The 12,755-nt window shown below is 47.2% G+C and overlaps 1 protein-coding gene across 1 annotated transcript; it reads right to left on the bottom strand.

The window, feature by feature from the left end:
• Positions 1-714: 714 nt before the first annotated feature.
• On the bottom strand, positions 715-11,690 carry LOC142923115 (exosome complex component 10-like). Its single transcript, XM_076064052.1, has 13 exons — positions 11,582-11,690; positions 10,764-10,814; positions 9,500-9,611; positions 8,264-8,314; positions 7,825-7,906; positions 6,431-6,486; positions 6,070-6,171; positions 5,654-5,719; positions 5,229-5,307; positions 4,704-4,777; positions 3,602-3,758; positions 2,971-3,059; positions 715-1,532 (listed from the first exon to the last, which is right to left on the bottom strand). The coding sequence occupies exons 2-12, from the start codon at positions 10,793-10,795 to the stop codon at positions 3,055-3,057; spliced, it is 816 nt and encodes a 271-aa protein (XP_075920167.1). The 5' UTR covers positions 10,796-10,814; positions 11,582-11,690; the 3' UTR covers positions 715-1,532; positions 2,971-3,054.
• Positions 11,691-12,755: the final 1,065 nt, after the last annotated feature.

Genomic DNA, 12,755 nt, shown 5'->3' with positions numbered 1-12,755 from the left:
TGCGGTGGCTGTACATGCAGGCTCTATAACCCAGCCAACGCAGCCTTGCCTGCCGGAGCTCACCGATTAACTTTGTCGAGCTCTTTCAAGGATTTGTGAGGTCCTCACACAATCCAGCCTGGCTAAACCCAGGATGGATCGTAGGCATGCCAGCCTGAATGTGTCTTACTGGCGAAGATGTTCCATTGGGGGGGGGGTCCGCTTTTCCGCAAGAATACAGGGCATGACGGTGGCCGTGAATACCCGAGGCTTCATGTGGAGCAACAGACCAGGAAGCTTCCACACAGCTTTACCCAGCCGATGAACAGATGCCACTCGACTGATTCGGAGTGAGACTTTGGTATCAAATCGGAGCTGGTCATAAGCACACTGCCCAGGTATGGAAAACTCTCCACTCTCTCGACAACTGCCCCATCACCAATCGGGAGTTGAGGGGGTGGAGTGTTTGATGGCACAAAATACCCAGCCAGGTGCTTAGTTTTGGTGGGGCTGATGGTAAGTTTATAGCACGCTCCAGGTCTAGCAGCAGCGCTTCCAACTTCTTCTAAGTGAACAGCAATCACTAGATCATCAGCATAATGATTGTGAGCAGTCAGGGACTCCAAAAGCATGAAGAAAAAAGTTCAACATTCATTACCACTCCCCACCTTAAACACCTACACACACAGCGACAAAAGACACGTTTGACAAAGTCCCTCCTGCAGGAGAGAAGGCTTAAAAACGTGAAACCAAATTTATTTTTACATCATTTCTTTGCGGTCTACTTGTCAGCACCACAACATCCATGTGGGAACAAGTCATTAAACTGGTAATGCAGGGGGTGCAGGGTTATCAAAAAAGCTTGCGCTTATGTGTGCACATGTGAGTGCTAACATCTATGTTCATGTGATTCTGTTAAAGTGCATGGGCATTGCACGTGTGAAAACTTATTATTTACACGCGCAGGACATGAGTTTCTCATTATTTGATGGAAAGTATTAAAGCTGGTTTATCACTCATTTTGCTGGTGATGCTCAATGTAGCTAGCTGTAGCTGGTATTATCAGCTGTTAATGATAATGTGAGATGATGTTGGTGACACTGGGTGTGTTTTGGGGTGTTGCCGTTGAGTCTGGGTGTTACTGGCCACACAGGGTACTTGTATCCGTGTGTTGTTAACGTCGCAGTTACAGGAGACCCTGTGTGACTCGAGCAGTTGGTATAAACTACGCGTCTTATTTGTACTCTGGTAGACTTTAGGAGTTGCTGTGAACTGTGTTGTTAGAATTTACTGGCCGAACAGATGTCGCTATCAACTCCCATGTATTGTTAGATACTCCAGTTGACTCGGTGTTGCTGTTAACTGCGTGTTGTTCGAATTCGCCAGTTGATCCTGGATGTTGCTGTTAATTGCGTTTGTTGTTGATGTCGCCTCGTATCAATGGGAGACGTTTGTTGTCCGCCCTGCACCAATGCCAGTTCACTCCCCTCCAGGACTCTCACCGCCTCTCTTTACATCTTCATTTTTTCGGCCACGCCTGCCGGAAGCCTCCCCTGCATCACGGAGAAGTGAGCAACCGCGGGTCGCACTGGGATGAAAAATGGAACACTCCCGACCCACATGCCGGCCGCTCAATATAGGACCACAGAGCTTGAGCAATTGTTGGCACTGGTTCTGGCTATTTACCCCGCTTGTCTGTGTATTCTCATGCCTCCACGCGAAAACTGCATGTGTTACAAATTCTGCCACGTTTATAGATGGAATTTTCATGCAAGATGCTAAATACATGCAGAATATTATTATTTTTAAGATGTGGAGGGACACACACACATGGAAATGCAAGCATCAGGATTTGAGGACACAGATAGTGACCAGTGAATAAATTAAGAGAACAGCCGCCATTGAGTGATGTGACCGTAGCAGCTGTGCCAGGCTAGGTGCATTTTGAGATTATGGAACACAAAATCACCCACATGGAGATATGCAGACATGTGCTTGGCACAGAGGCACATGAAAACGAATGGTTCTTCAGAAATATTATCTGGCGGGCTACAAAAAGTTAGCGATGTAATATCACGTGCCACGCGTACATGTTACGTCACATGACTTATTTACGTCATAATGTCAGCTATGTGACAGCTAATCACCATAGTTTGTCTCCAACTCTCATCCCTATCTCTTGTATATCACTTTTCATCTCACTAACCTGTATCTACAGGTTTCCACAGTTGATTCAGGTTTGGTTTGTGCGATTTCACGTATATGCGACTTACCTATTTCTCCACAAAATTCGCTACATGTCTTTTGAACTCACTCTATATGCCACTTTGCGGTCAGATGTGACACAACATTGCATGTGTACGTATATACTACTCGGCAGGACGCTGTCTTGTGCGGTTTTACTTTGTGTGCCCTTTTTTTTGGAACGTATCCACCGCATAAAGTGAGGGAAACCTGTATTTATACCTCGGCAGGCCACTACAAAAGCCTTCACGGGCCAGATGTGCCAGTGGGAGAACCCTGTGTGATGACATGTGCTATAACGCATCGGTGACACACCGACACGCACGGTAACAATGCTACAGGGGGGCACGTGAAGACACAAGCAGACACGAAGTATCACTGACACAAAGCAACACTGTTGACACCGTTGACACTGAGACACACAAAGGCAAGCAGATGCATGTGCAGACACAAAGGCATACGTATACACAGGAACACACGTGAAAATGCACGGAACCGTGATCTATGATCTAAAGGAAGACGCAGCATGCGTAGTGACACGGAGGGACATGGGGACATGCGGGGAACTAACCGAGAGAAGGTGGGACATTACAGAGACATGTGCGTACACATTTAGACATGCGGCGACCCACAGGGACACACAAGGACACGTGGGGTAAACATTTAGATATGCAAGGTCCGACGCGGACACAAAAGACACGTGAATGCACGTAGGGCGACATAGGTGATGGGAGAGGGATCTTCTACCGGCCACTGTGTCCCTGCATGTACGTCATGCCCCGTGCCGATCCTCTGAAGACTGTACGACCACCTTGCCCCCGCCCGCACAACTTATGCTGCACAAACACACAACGGATACAAGCAAATGTGTACTCAACATCAAACACACACCACACACAATGCGCGTTTATGCGCACAACAGACACCATGCACACGACACAAAAAGCACGCGGAGCACAAAGATTTAACACAATGCGCAATGCACTACACGACGTGTATCGTGGTAATGGTGGTGGAAATGAAGATGATGTTGACAGTGGTACCAATGAATGTGGTTATGATGGTGGTGACGGCATTAATGATGGTGTTAATGACGTTAAAGGTGAAGGCAACACTGGTTACAGAGATGATGGTAATGGTGTTGATGGTGACGGTAACGGTGATGGTGATGAATATGGTGGTTATGACAGTGATCATGGTAGCGGTGATGGTGTTAAAAGTAGTGGAGATAATACTTTAGTTGTAGGGGTGATGGTTGTGTTATTGACCTTACCTGTGAAGATGTGCGTTTTTCCCATGATGATGTACATGTGCGCGTGTCTGTGTACCTGTGAAGATGTGGATGTGCACGTATGTAATTGTGAAGATGTGTGTGTACCTGTGAAGATGTGAGCGTCGGTCTCCGTGTACTCGTGGGGGGTGAAGTCATCTGGCACGAGTGGTGGCGCTGGCGATGAGTCCGAGTCCGCACGCTGCCTTTTCCCTCCGACCTCCGTGACCTCGGCTGCCCCCGGTGCCTCTCTACGTGTGGCACCCTGCCCATGGAAAGGGGTAAGGGAGAGGCCGAACGAGAGAGAATGAAGGCAACACAGTGGGAGGGGGTGGGGAGGGGAGAGCGGCAGTGGGGAGGTATTCTGGTTTGTGTCGGATTTTTGTCTTTTCCCCCAATGTTATCCCCACGATGCTACCAGCATCAAGTCACGAGTCACAGGATAGGGTACCGATTCGTTAACCCTCGTCGAGTTATCACCACCGCACCAGGGAAAGAAAAAACAGTTTATTTCATTATTATTTACTCCTTACCTTTCTTATGCGATTCCCTGTGCACTTTTTTTCATGCGGTTGCAATTTATTTTGCTCAGTCGGTGTAAGCCGCCGAGTTCGCGACGGGTTTCTTTTTACATTTTTATTGCTCTATGCCCATGTACCATTCCCATTCCGCTGTGATGCGCACCGATGCCTACTTTATTGATGGCCAAAATTTGCACGCCACGAAGTAATTCGCTCAAACACATGCAGAATGTTCACAAGAATAACGTATCTGAATTCGTATGCAATTTTGTAAGCAATGTCTTACCCCAACACAGGCTGGTGTTCAGATGGAATGGGAAAGGGCAGCAGTGAGTGGGGAGGGGGTGGGTGGGTGGGGACTTAAGGGCACCAGGAGGGGCCGGGTCCCACGAAGCCCAGTCACAAACGCAAGGCCCGGGGGTGCAGGTCCTGCAACAGGTTCCCAGTTCATACTCTTTGGTTCTATTCGGTAAAGTCACGTAGGTAAAAAATAAAATAACAAAAATCACGACGTTTCGGCCACAACACAAGCGGCCGAAACGTCGTGATTTGTTTTATTTTTTACCTACGTGACTTTACCGAATAGAACCAAAGAGTATGGATCCTTGCAGTCACGAAAGCTTTAAATCTAGGTTCCCAGTTCCCCCATTGGCCGTGGAAACAGCGGAGCGCGAGTGAGCGGGGCGCACCTGTTTCTGCTCTCGCACAGTCGATACGGCGACCGGCTCCTCTTGAGGGCGCTCCACCTTCATCTTCTTCTCCGCTGCAGACACGGGGATCCGTCACTCATGGCGCGTGCGTGCAGTAGTGTGCTGGTTAATGCACTGCAAACCCAGTGACCTGATTTCAATTCCCGCTTCCGATCAACAGCAATGGCAAATATTTTATCAAGTCCTGGGCCTCCCCGAGGTCGACGGAGCCTTAAATGAGTACCGGGCACGATGTGTAATCATCAGTGCTGGGGAAACAAAGGCAGCCGAGCCTGGTGTTGACTACCCACCCCTCGTGTAATCCTGGATCTTCAGAGATGCTTGCTAACAGCACTTGCCCCAAGTCTGTTAAAGGTGAAACGATTTTTTTGTCGTGTGTTTGTGAGCAACGCCTCGACTTCTGTACGTGTCTGCATGTGTGTGTGTGTGCACATGCACGTGCAAGTGTTTGCGACTGCTGGATTAGTGCATGTCTCTGTGTTCATGGTGTGTGTGTGCCTTCACCGTGTTTGGCTTTTGCAGGCTGTGCCGAGCTCTTCTTTGGTTTCTCTGGCGCTTTCATCAGTTTCCAGCGACTACAGATCTACAGAGACGGATGAGATAGCACTCAACGGGTTCTCATCACTCACTCAGTCAACTACTTAAACACTCATTCACTTACTCAGCCACTCAGGTACTCGTTCAACAATCCAACCACTCATGCGCTCAACTACACTCTCTCACCTACCCAAGCACTCACTCAACCATTCATTCACCCACTCATCTGCTCAAACATGCACTCAGATAACCACATTAATCACCAAACCACTAAAATTGCTCACTCAGCACCCATCCGCACAAGTGGTTTGTGAAATGGAATGATGGAGATAATGATGATGGAGATGTGAGCAAGATGTTAGCACACAACAATCACGTGTTAACTCAAACACTTTTGAGTTAGGATCCAATTTCTTTTCTTGAAATGGCAGAGATTTCCCGTCACTGGATGGTAGATACTGCAAGCACAAGCACATGAACAGATGCACAAGCGAACTTTTTTATTTTCAATCACTTCCTCGAGTCCCCACGTCTTCATGTTTCCAGGATTTGTGCGTCAATAAAGACCGTTTTATCCAAATCCTAAGTGACCCCGTGTCACGTGTGACCCTGTGCTAATATTGTGTCTCTATGCCTCCTATCTGTCTCTCATTTACCATGCCTCCTGTGTGTTCCCCACGTCCCTAAGTCGCTTGTATCGCTGCATTGTCTTGGTGTCCTTGTAATTCCCGTGTCTCAAAGTCCATGTATCTCAATGCCACTCAACTACCCCTGTGCCTCCACATGTCCCTGTCTCCCCATGTCTCACCATGCCAAAGGGGTTGACGAACGTCTGCAGGACACGCGCTGCCTTCATCTGGGACGTGGAGCTCTGAGCAGTGCGAGCCTCGTTCTGCTGCTCTTCGCTGTCCTGCACACCACAGCAGAGCGCAGAGCGCTACAGCACATCGCAGCGCACTACAGCAACATGACAGCAATTTCAGCACAGCTCAGAATGCGACAGCACACAAGAGAACACACAGAACGCCCCAGCACATGATGGCTAACACAGCAAACACAGCACGGTACAGAAAGCTACAGCACACGAGATCACGCACAAAGTGCTTTCGCCAGCGGTGTGGGAGATGAGACATGGGTTGGTTGTGGTCGTGTGAGGATGTTGGGCTCACGTCAAACAGGGTGAGGACCGGGCGCGTGGCAGGCACCGCCCTCCGTGCTCCCTCCACTGCACCACACAAAGACAAAAGTCAAAGATCCTCAATATAGCTTTGAAAAGACTTTTAGGGCAAGTGCTGTTAGCGAGCATCTACGAAGGTCAGCACAGAACACGAAGGGGATGGGAGGACCAACACTACACCCAGCCACCTTTGTCTCCCCAGTGCTGATGGTTTACACGCACTGAGTACTCATTTAAGGCTGAATTAATCTAAGGGAGCCCCAGGACCGGTTTAGATATTCGTCACCGGTGTTGGCCATAAGCAGCTATCGAACTTGGGTCGCCAGGTTAATAGTGCAGCACGCTAACCAGCTAAACTACTGCTGTTCGTCGTGACCGGGAATGGAACTTAGGCCATCAGGATTGTGCCACTACACACTACCACTGCACAGCCGCTCTCTAGTGACATACAGACATAAGCTAGCACAGAAGATGCACAGAGATACAGACTGAACAATACACACGTGAACACACACCCACACACAAGCAATAATATACAGGGCCACACACCTGTTGCAACCGCTGACACACAAAACGTACACATGCAGACAGGCAAATTAAGACACGTTAACAGAGATACAGGAATGAATACACACACATATGAATGGAAATGCACGCAATTGAACACAGACATAGACGCAAAGATAGTCACAGAAATAATACGCACATACACGCAGCAGCCAAAGAAGGGTCATTGCTTAAAACATCACCTATTATGTAAGTTTTACTTTTAGGACAATGTTACTGAAAAGTATTTTGTTATTTTGCTTGTGCCCCACTGTAAATGCAGTCAGGACATTACTTTTCGATTTAAAGCTTTCGTGACTGCAATGATTCATCTTCTTTGGTTCTTTCGGTAAAGTCACGTAGAATGAGAATAAAAAAATAAATTGATAAAATAAAATAACACAATAATATTCTCACGACGTTTCGGCCACAACACAAGCGGCCTTCATCAGGTGAAGGGAGCGAGACTGTCTGGTAGGACAGCGCTTGTGTTGTGGCCGAAACGTCGTGAGAATATTATTGTGTTATTTTATTTTATCAATTTATTATTTTATTCTCATTCTACGTGACTTTACCGAAAGAACCAAAGAAGAGGACATTACTTGTTATTTATTTCACTAAATTATGTTTAATTTGTACGCAGAACATGGCAATTATTTGTATGATTACTACTCAAATTATAAGTGTGATATTAAAAAACAGCACGGTATTTTTTCATGTCAATAAAATGAAATTTACTCGTGACAGGCTAGGTGTACACATCACTGGTCACGAATAAAAAATATATAATCCATATCATGAGCTTTGCCGATATAACCAGCACAACTAAGTGTGAGCTACCTTCAGTACCGTGCCTTGTGATTGGCTGCCTGTCGTCCAATGATAAGCCATCGTGAGGACACAAGAGAGGGTTTTCCAATCGCTGTCAAAACACAGAAGAAAATTGATTGAACAATCAGTGCCACACTAGGGTGGGCATACAAATGATACCATTAATGTCACCTTTGAGGGATTGAAACATCTAGATTGTACTTTCAGGGTCAGGCAATGAACCAACAAAATCACACAGGGGTGTCAACCTACACGACAATCGTAACATTATTCACACTCTAAGGACGGACATGAACTGAGCTCCTCATTGTCACGACGGTTTTGGGACGTGGAATTAAAAAAAAGAACCACAAATGAAGAGTTCTGTGCCGGATGAGAAAATGAGATGTCGAGTTTATAATCGCAAGTAAAGATGGCATTTGTGTGATGAGTTTTGGTCTCTGGTCACCTCTGTCCAGGTGATGAATGTTCTCGATGGAGCCTTGATGGGCGTTTCGCTCTGCGGGAACAGCAGCAAAGATTATTAAACAAACGCAACCTTTACTGCAACGAGTCATTATTTTTGCAGTCACTTGTGCCTGGTTGTGACCATCAACTCGCTACATTTGTGAACGTCGTTTAACCACGGGTGGCTGAAACTCCCAAGATCCAAAACCTAGGATCTTAGCCGGGTGGTGTTGGTGGCGAAGTCCTGTAACCCAGCACTATGGAGGCAACAAGGGCGGGTGGATCACACAAATGTTGTTAAACTCCCTTCCCGTTGCTTTTCTGGTGTCATAGCATGGCCTGCTAGAAGGGGGTACAGCAAAGGTTGACTTCATCTATTCGTTCTGTATGGGATCGACTGTTGCCTCCTCGCATGTGTGGGTTTTCTCCAGGAACTCCGGTTCCCTCGCATATGTAAACACTCATTAATTGGTTGATAACACCTTCATATATAGACGACCACAAAGTTTGGGGGGAAATTTGGCACAGGCTCACCGCCTGGTAGCCTTTCCCGCTCGTCTGTGGTTCCTCCTCACGCCTCTGAGTCGTTCTCTCGCTTCGAGTGAGCGAATAATGTGCAGTGTGTCACAAGTTAAAAAATTATTATTGAAACAGTGCCGGATCATTGTGTTTGACCCAGTATTGGCCCCAGGAGCCACCCAGTCACCACCTATATTAAATCCATACTCTTTGGTTCTTTCGGTAAAGTCAGGTAGGTAGAAAAACAATAGATTACGACGTTTCGATGGCAACACAAGCAATCGTCATCAGGTGGGACAACCACACCAACTGCTGAAGACAGCAGTTGGTGTGGTTGTCCCACTGCTGTCTTCAGCAGTTGGTGTGGTTGTCCCACCTGATGACGATTGCTTGTGTTGCGATCGAAACGTCGTGATCTAATATTTTATACCTACGTGACTTTACCGAAAGAACCAAAGAGTATGGATTCCCGCAGTCACGAAAGCTTCAAATCAAGATTATATTAAATGTTTGATTATATTTATTTATGAACATTCTGCCTCTGACCGCTCGCTATCCCTCTCCCCCTATGACTTTCAGTCTCTGTCTCCCACTCTTTTGTCTCTGTTCTCGTTCTCCGACTCTCTTGCCCTATCTATCCTTCATCCGTATCTCAACCGTGGCTGTCCATTATGAACCCCTCGCTGCTCCACCGAGCCGCCTCCGCTTCTGCGCTCACCTTGATGAGCGGGACGAGGCGTGCCTGCTTGACGAGCTGCCACAGCTCATTGGCGTTCTGCCTCAAGAGGGGCGGCACCGGATTGCAGCACGCGAGCACGCCCTGCAGCTCCCTGCGTCGGCAACGACGATGTCAACATGTTAGAGCAGCGACACGCGTCACAACACAACGCCAGAGCAATGCAACATCACGGCAAAACCACGTCACAGCAACAACACAATCTCACAGAAACAGCACAACGTTACAACAAGCCAGCACTCCCTCTCTGTCTTGCTTCAAACAGCAATGGCATGGACTAGGGTGCATATAGCCGTTGATACTGGCAAAAGCATATCCGTTCAAGATGGCGTACATATATCCTATTCATGCTGGTGTACATACGTATATTGTTCATTCTGGCGTACGTGCGTATAGGCAGCTCAGGAAAGTCTATGAATGTATAGCCTAATAAAGTATTAAAGCTTTCGTGACTGCATAAAATTACTCATTGGTTTTTTCGGTAAAGTCACGTATGTAGAAATACAATAAAATTATATTATTTATTGTATTTCTACATACGTGACTTTACCGAAAAAACCAATGAGTATGTATAGCCTGTTCATCCTGGCGTACGTATGTATATTGTGTTCAGGCTGGCATACGTACGTAAAGCCCGTCTTGTCTGGCGTACGTATATATAGCCTGGTCATTATCAGGATCATACTAACCAATGCTATTACCACAATGCAACCTTCATCATCACCATCATACTATCACCATATCCATATCATCACCAGCATCCAGATCACCATCCACATCAAAACATTATGAGTGGCACCACCATCAACACTATCACTACCACTCTCACTACTACCAGCACAATCATCAGCCACCACCACTATTACCAACAACAAGAACAGGCGCCATATGCCAATAAGTGGCGGTGACATCACCACGGCGGTTGTCTCAGGCCAGGTGCACTCCGAAGCCACGTGCAGTGTCGAAGGCTCGTTAACAGGAGCTCACGGAACAGAGCCAGGTGCCATGGGTTGACTGACTGCAATGACTGGGGCAGATGCACCAGCTGTGCACGCGACTGTGCCAACTTGCTGCATTTTAGCCGCCCGGCACTCCGCTCTTTATTGTGAGCATCACTCTTCTGACTTTCGTTGTTGTTGGAGGGCGAATATTACCACCGCTGTCAATACCATCATGGGTATCACTCGCACCACCATCCCAACTGTCCCTGCCACCACCGGCCCCACCACCACCGTGCGCGGCTTACCGAGGCATCTCCTCTGCGATCTTCATGAGCATGTGGTTTGGGAGGACTTATCTGTGACAGCAACAGCACAACACACACCGGTCAGGCCAGGGCACAATGCACATCTCAGCAATAACAATAATCACACAGGCCGTACAGGCCCAACAACGCAACAGCGACAGTAATCGTACAACACAACCATTGACCTACGGCACTGGAATGTGAAGTTTCTACAACTGGTTCAGGATCACGATCAGGTAAATTAAAAAGTGCTGCGTCGTACACCCCAGTGTTTGACTGTGCTATATTATAAACACCCGTGTATCGATATTTCCATTTTAATGTGTTATGGTCGAAACGTCGTGATAATTTTTATTGTTTTATAAATATTTTATTATTTATTGTTTCCCTTCAACGTGACTTTACCGAAAGAGCTAAGAATATGAATTACTGCAGTCACGAAAGTTTTAAATCAAAATTTAGACTGTGTGTTGTTTTGGTGCGGTCTTGGATCGTTTTTGTTGTTGTTTTGCTGCCTTGCCCTAAAGTGCATTGAGTGTTAAAAAATCTACAGTAATTAATGTAATTATGCAATTTGCACTTATATACTTTATATTCATACATTTGTCGCTACTCTGGACATCTGTGATAAAGAGTTCATAGCTCATCGGATTCCTCCAGTCTAAATAAATATTCTGATAAATCAAGTTAAAAATGTTGAACACTGTGGTGTTGTTCCGTTTGCTGTGTTATTCTACGCTGTTGGAAAGTCCCATGCTTTGCTGCACTATGCTATGCAGTGCAGTACACGGCTATTTCAGCGCCGCGTGCGCTCTCACCCCGTGCTCTCGTCCTCGGCGCGTGCCGTGCGGTCGCGCCAGGCGTACAGGAGCCGGGCGGCGCTGCTCTGCTGCACATCCAGTGGCTGTTTGTGCTTGTGCAGCAGCTCCAGGTAGGAGTCCTCGGTGAACACCGGCTTGTGGTAGCGCTGAGACACACACACAGACGCACACAGGGAGAGAGAGGGAGATGGAACCACGCAAGTAGTGACAGCGGCAGCAATAATTACCAGGGTTGTTAAAACGATCATCGGTTAACTGGTAATTGTTTTCAGCATCAATTACCAGTTCTGAAAGTTGGTAACCAATGTTTCCTGTGGGAATTTTTATCGCGAATGCACTAATTAGGATGCATGAACATTAAAACGGTACGGCGGGCCCGAGTCACCACATTGAACATAAATCGGCATTTTGAGACCCCCTCCACTGCCACTGTGTAGCATATTATTACGTTCCAGGGACTCTACGAGATGATAGGACAATAGTCTACACACATTACACCATGAACTATATCACTTCGTTGATCTAGTAAAAAAGATAAATATATTCTTTATTTATTGCTTGAGGACTTGTAACGGAATAAACAATATTTTTGGAGAGGTGGGAAAACTGTCCCGATCGAGAGTGAGAATGGTGGATTTGCTTACAAAGATAGGCTTGCAACTTGCTCACTGGTGGAGCCAGTGGGGGGTGGGGTGGCACGTGCCCCCCCAATGATCCGATCGGCATTTTGCGACCTTCACTGCCACTTTGTAGCATATTATTACGTGTCAGGGACTCTATGAGATGATAGGACAATAGTCCGAGTCCATAATTGGTAATAAGTAACGGCAAAGCAGTTATAAGTGACTCACAGAATTGTGCGCAGTTGCGTATACAGGACACGACTTCCCTGAAGGCATCAACACCTTCAGCGAGCGCAATGCCGATCACACAACGCGGTTCGAACTCGACCCTCGATCGATGGCTGCGCCATCGCCGCACACGCGTCAAATAAAGACCAAAGGACAAGTCCTTACTTACTAACACTAACTTTTTTCATTGCTGGAGGGGTTGCCCCCCCCCCCCCACCTGAAAATCCTGGCTCAGCCATTGCCCACGCGCCACTCACCTTGAGGGCCACAGTTCGGCTCTGGTCCCACCACAAGCTGCAGGAGGTTGGGTCGGCCCAGCG

The sequence above is a fragment of the Petromyzon marinus genome, unplaced genomic scaffold (assembly GCF_048934315.1).
Source record: "Petromyzon marinus isolate PM22_M1 ecotype Great Lakes invasive population unplaced genomic scaffold, UKy_Petmar_22M1.pri1.0 PM_Scaffold_29, whole genome shotgun sequence".
NCBI lineage: Eukaryota > Metazoa > Chordata > Hyperoartia > Petromyzontiformes > Petromyzontidae > Petromyzon > Petromyzon marinus.
Note: the sequence above shows the minus strand (reverse complement) of the source record. Positions and strands in the feature narration are given on the sequence as shown.

Excerpts from the sequence above, each read along its gene's own strand:
- LOC142923115 (XM_076064052.1), bottom strand. The coding sequence starts at position 10,795 with ATGCTCATGAAGATCGCAGAGGAGATGCCTCG. Across the intron at positions 7,907-8,263 it reads CATTCATCACCTGGACAGAG|CGATTGGAAAACCCTCTCTT; the intron begins GTGACCAGAGAC and ends GTGTTTTGACAG. Across the intron at positions 3,759-4,703 it reads CTGTGCGAGAGCAGAAACAG|GGTGCCACACGTAGAGAGGC; the intron begins GTGCGCCCCGCT and ends TTCCATGGGCAG.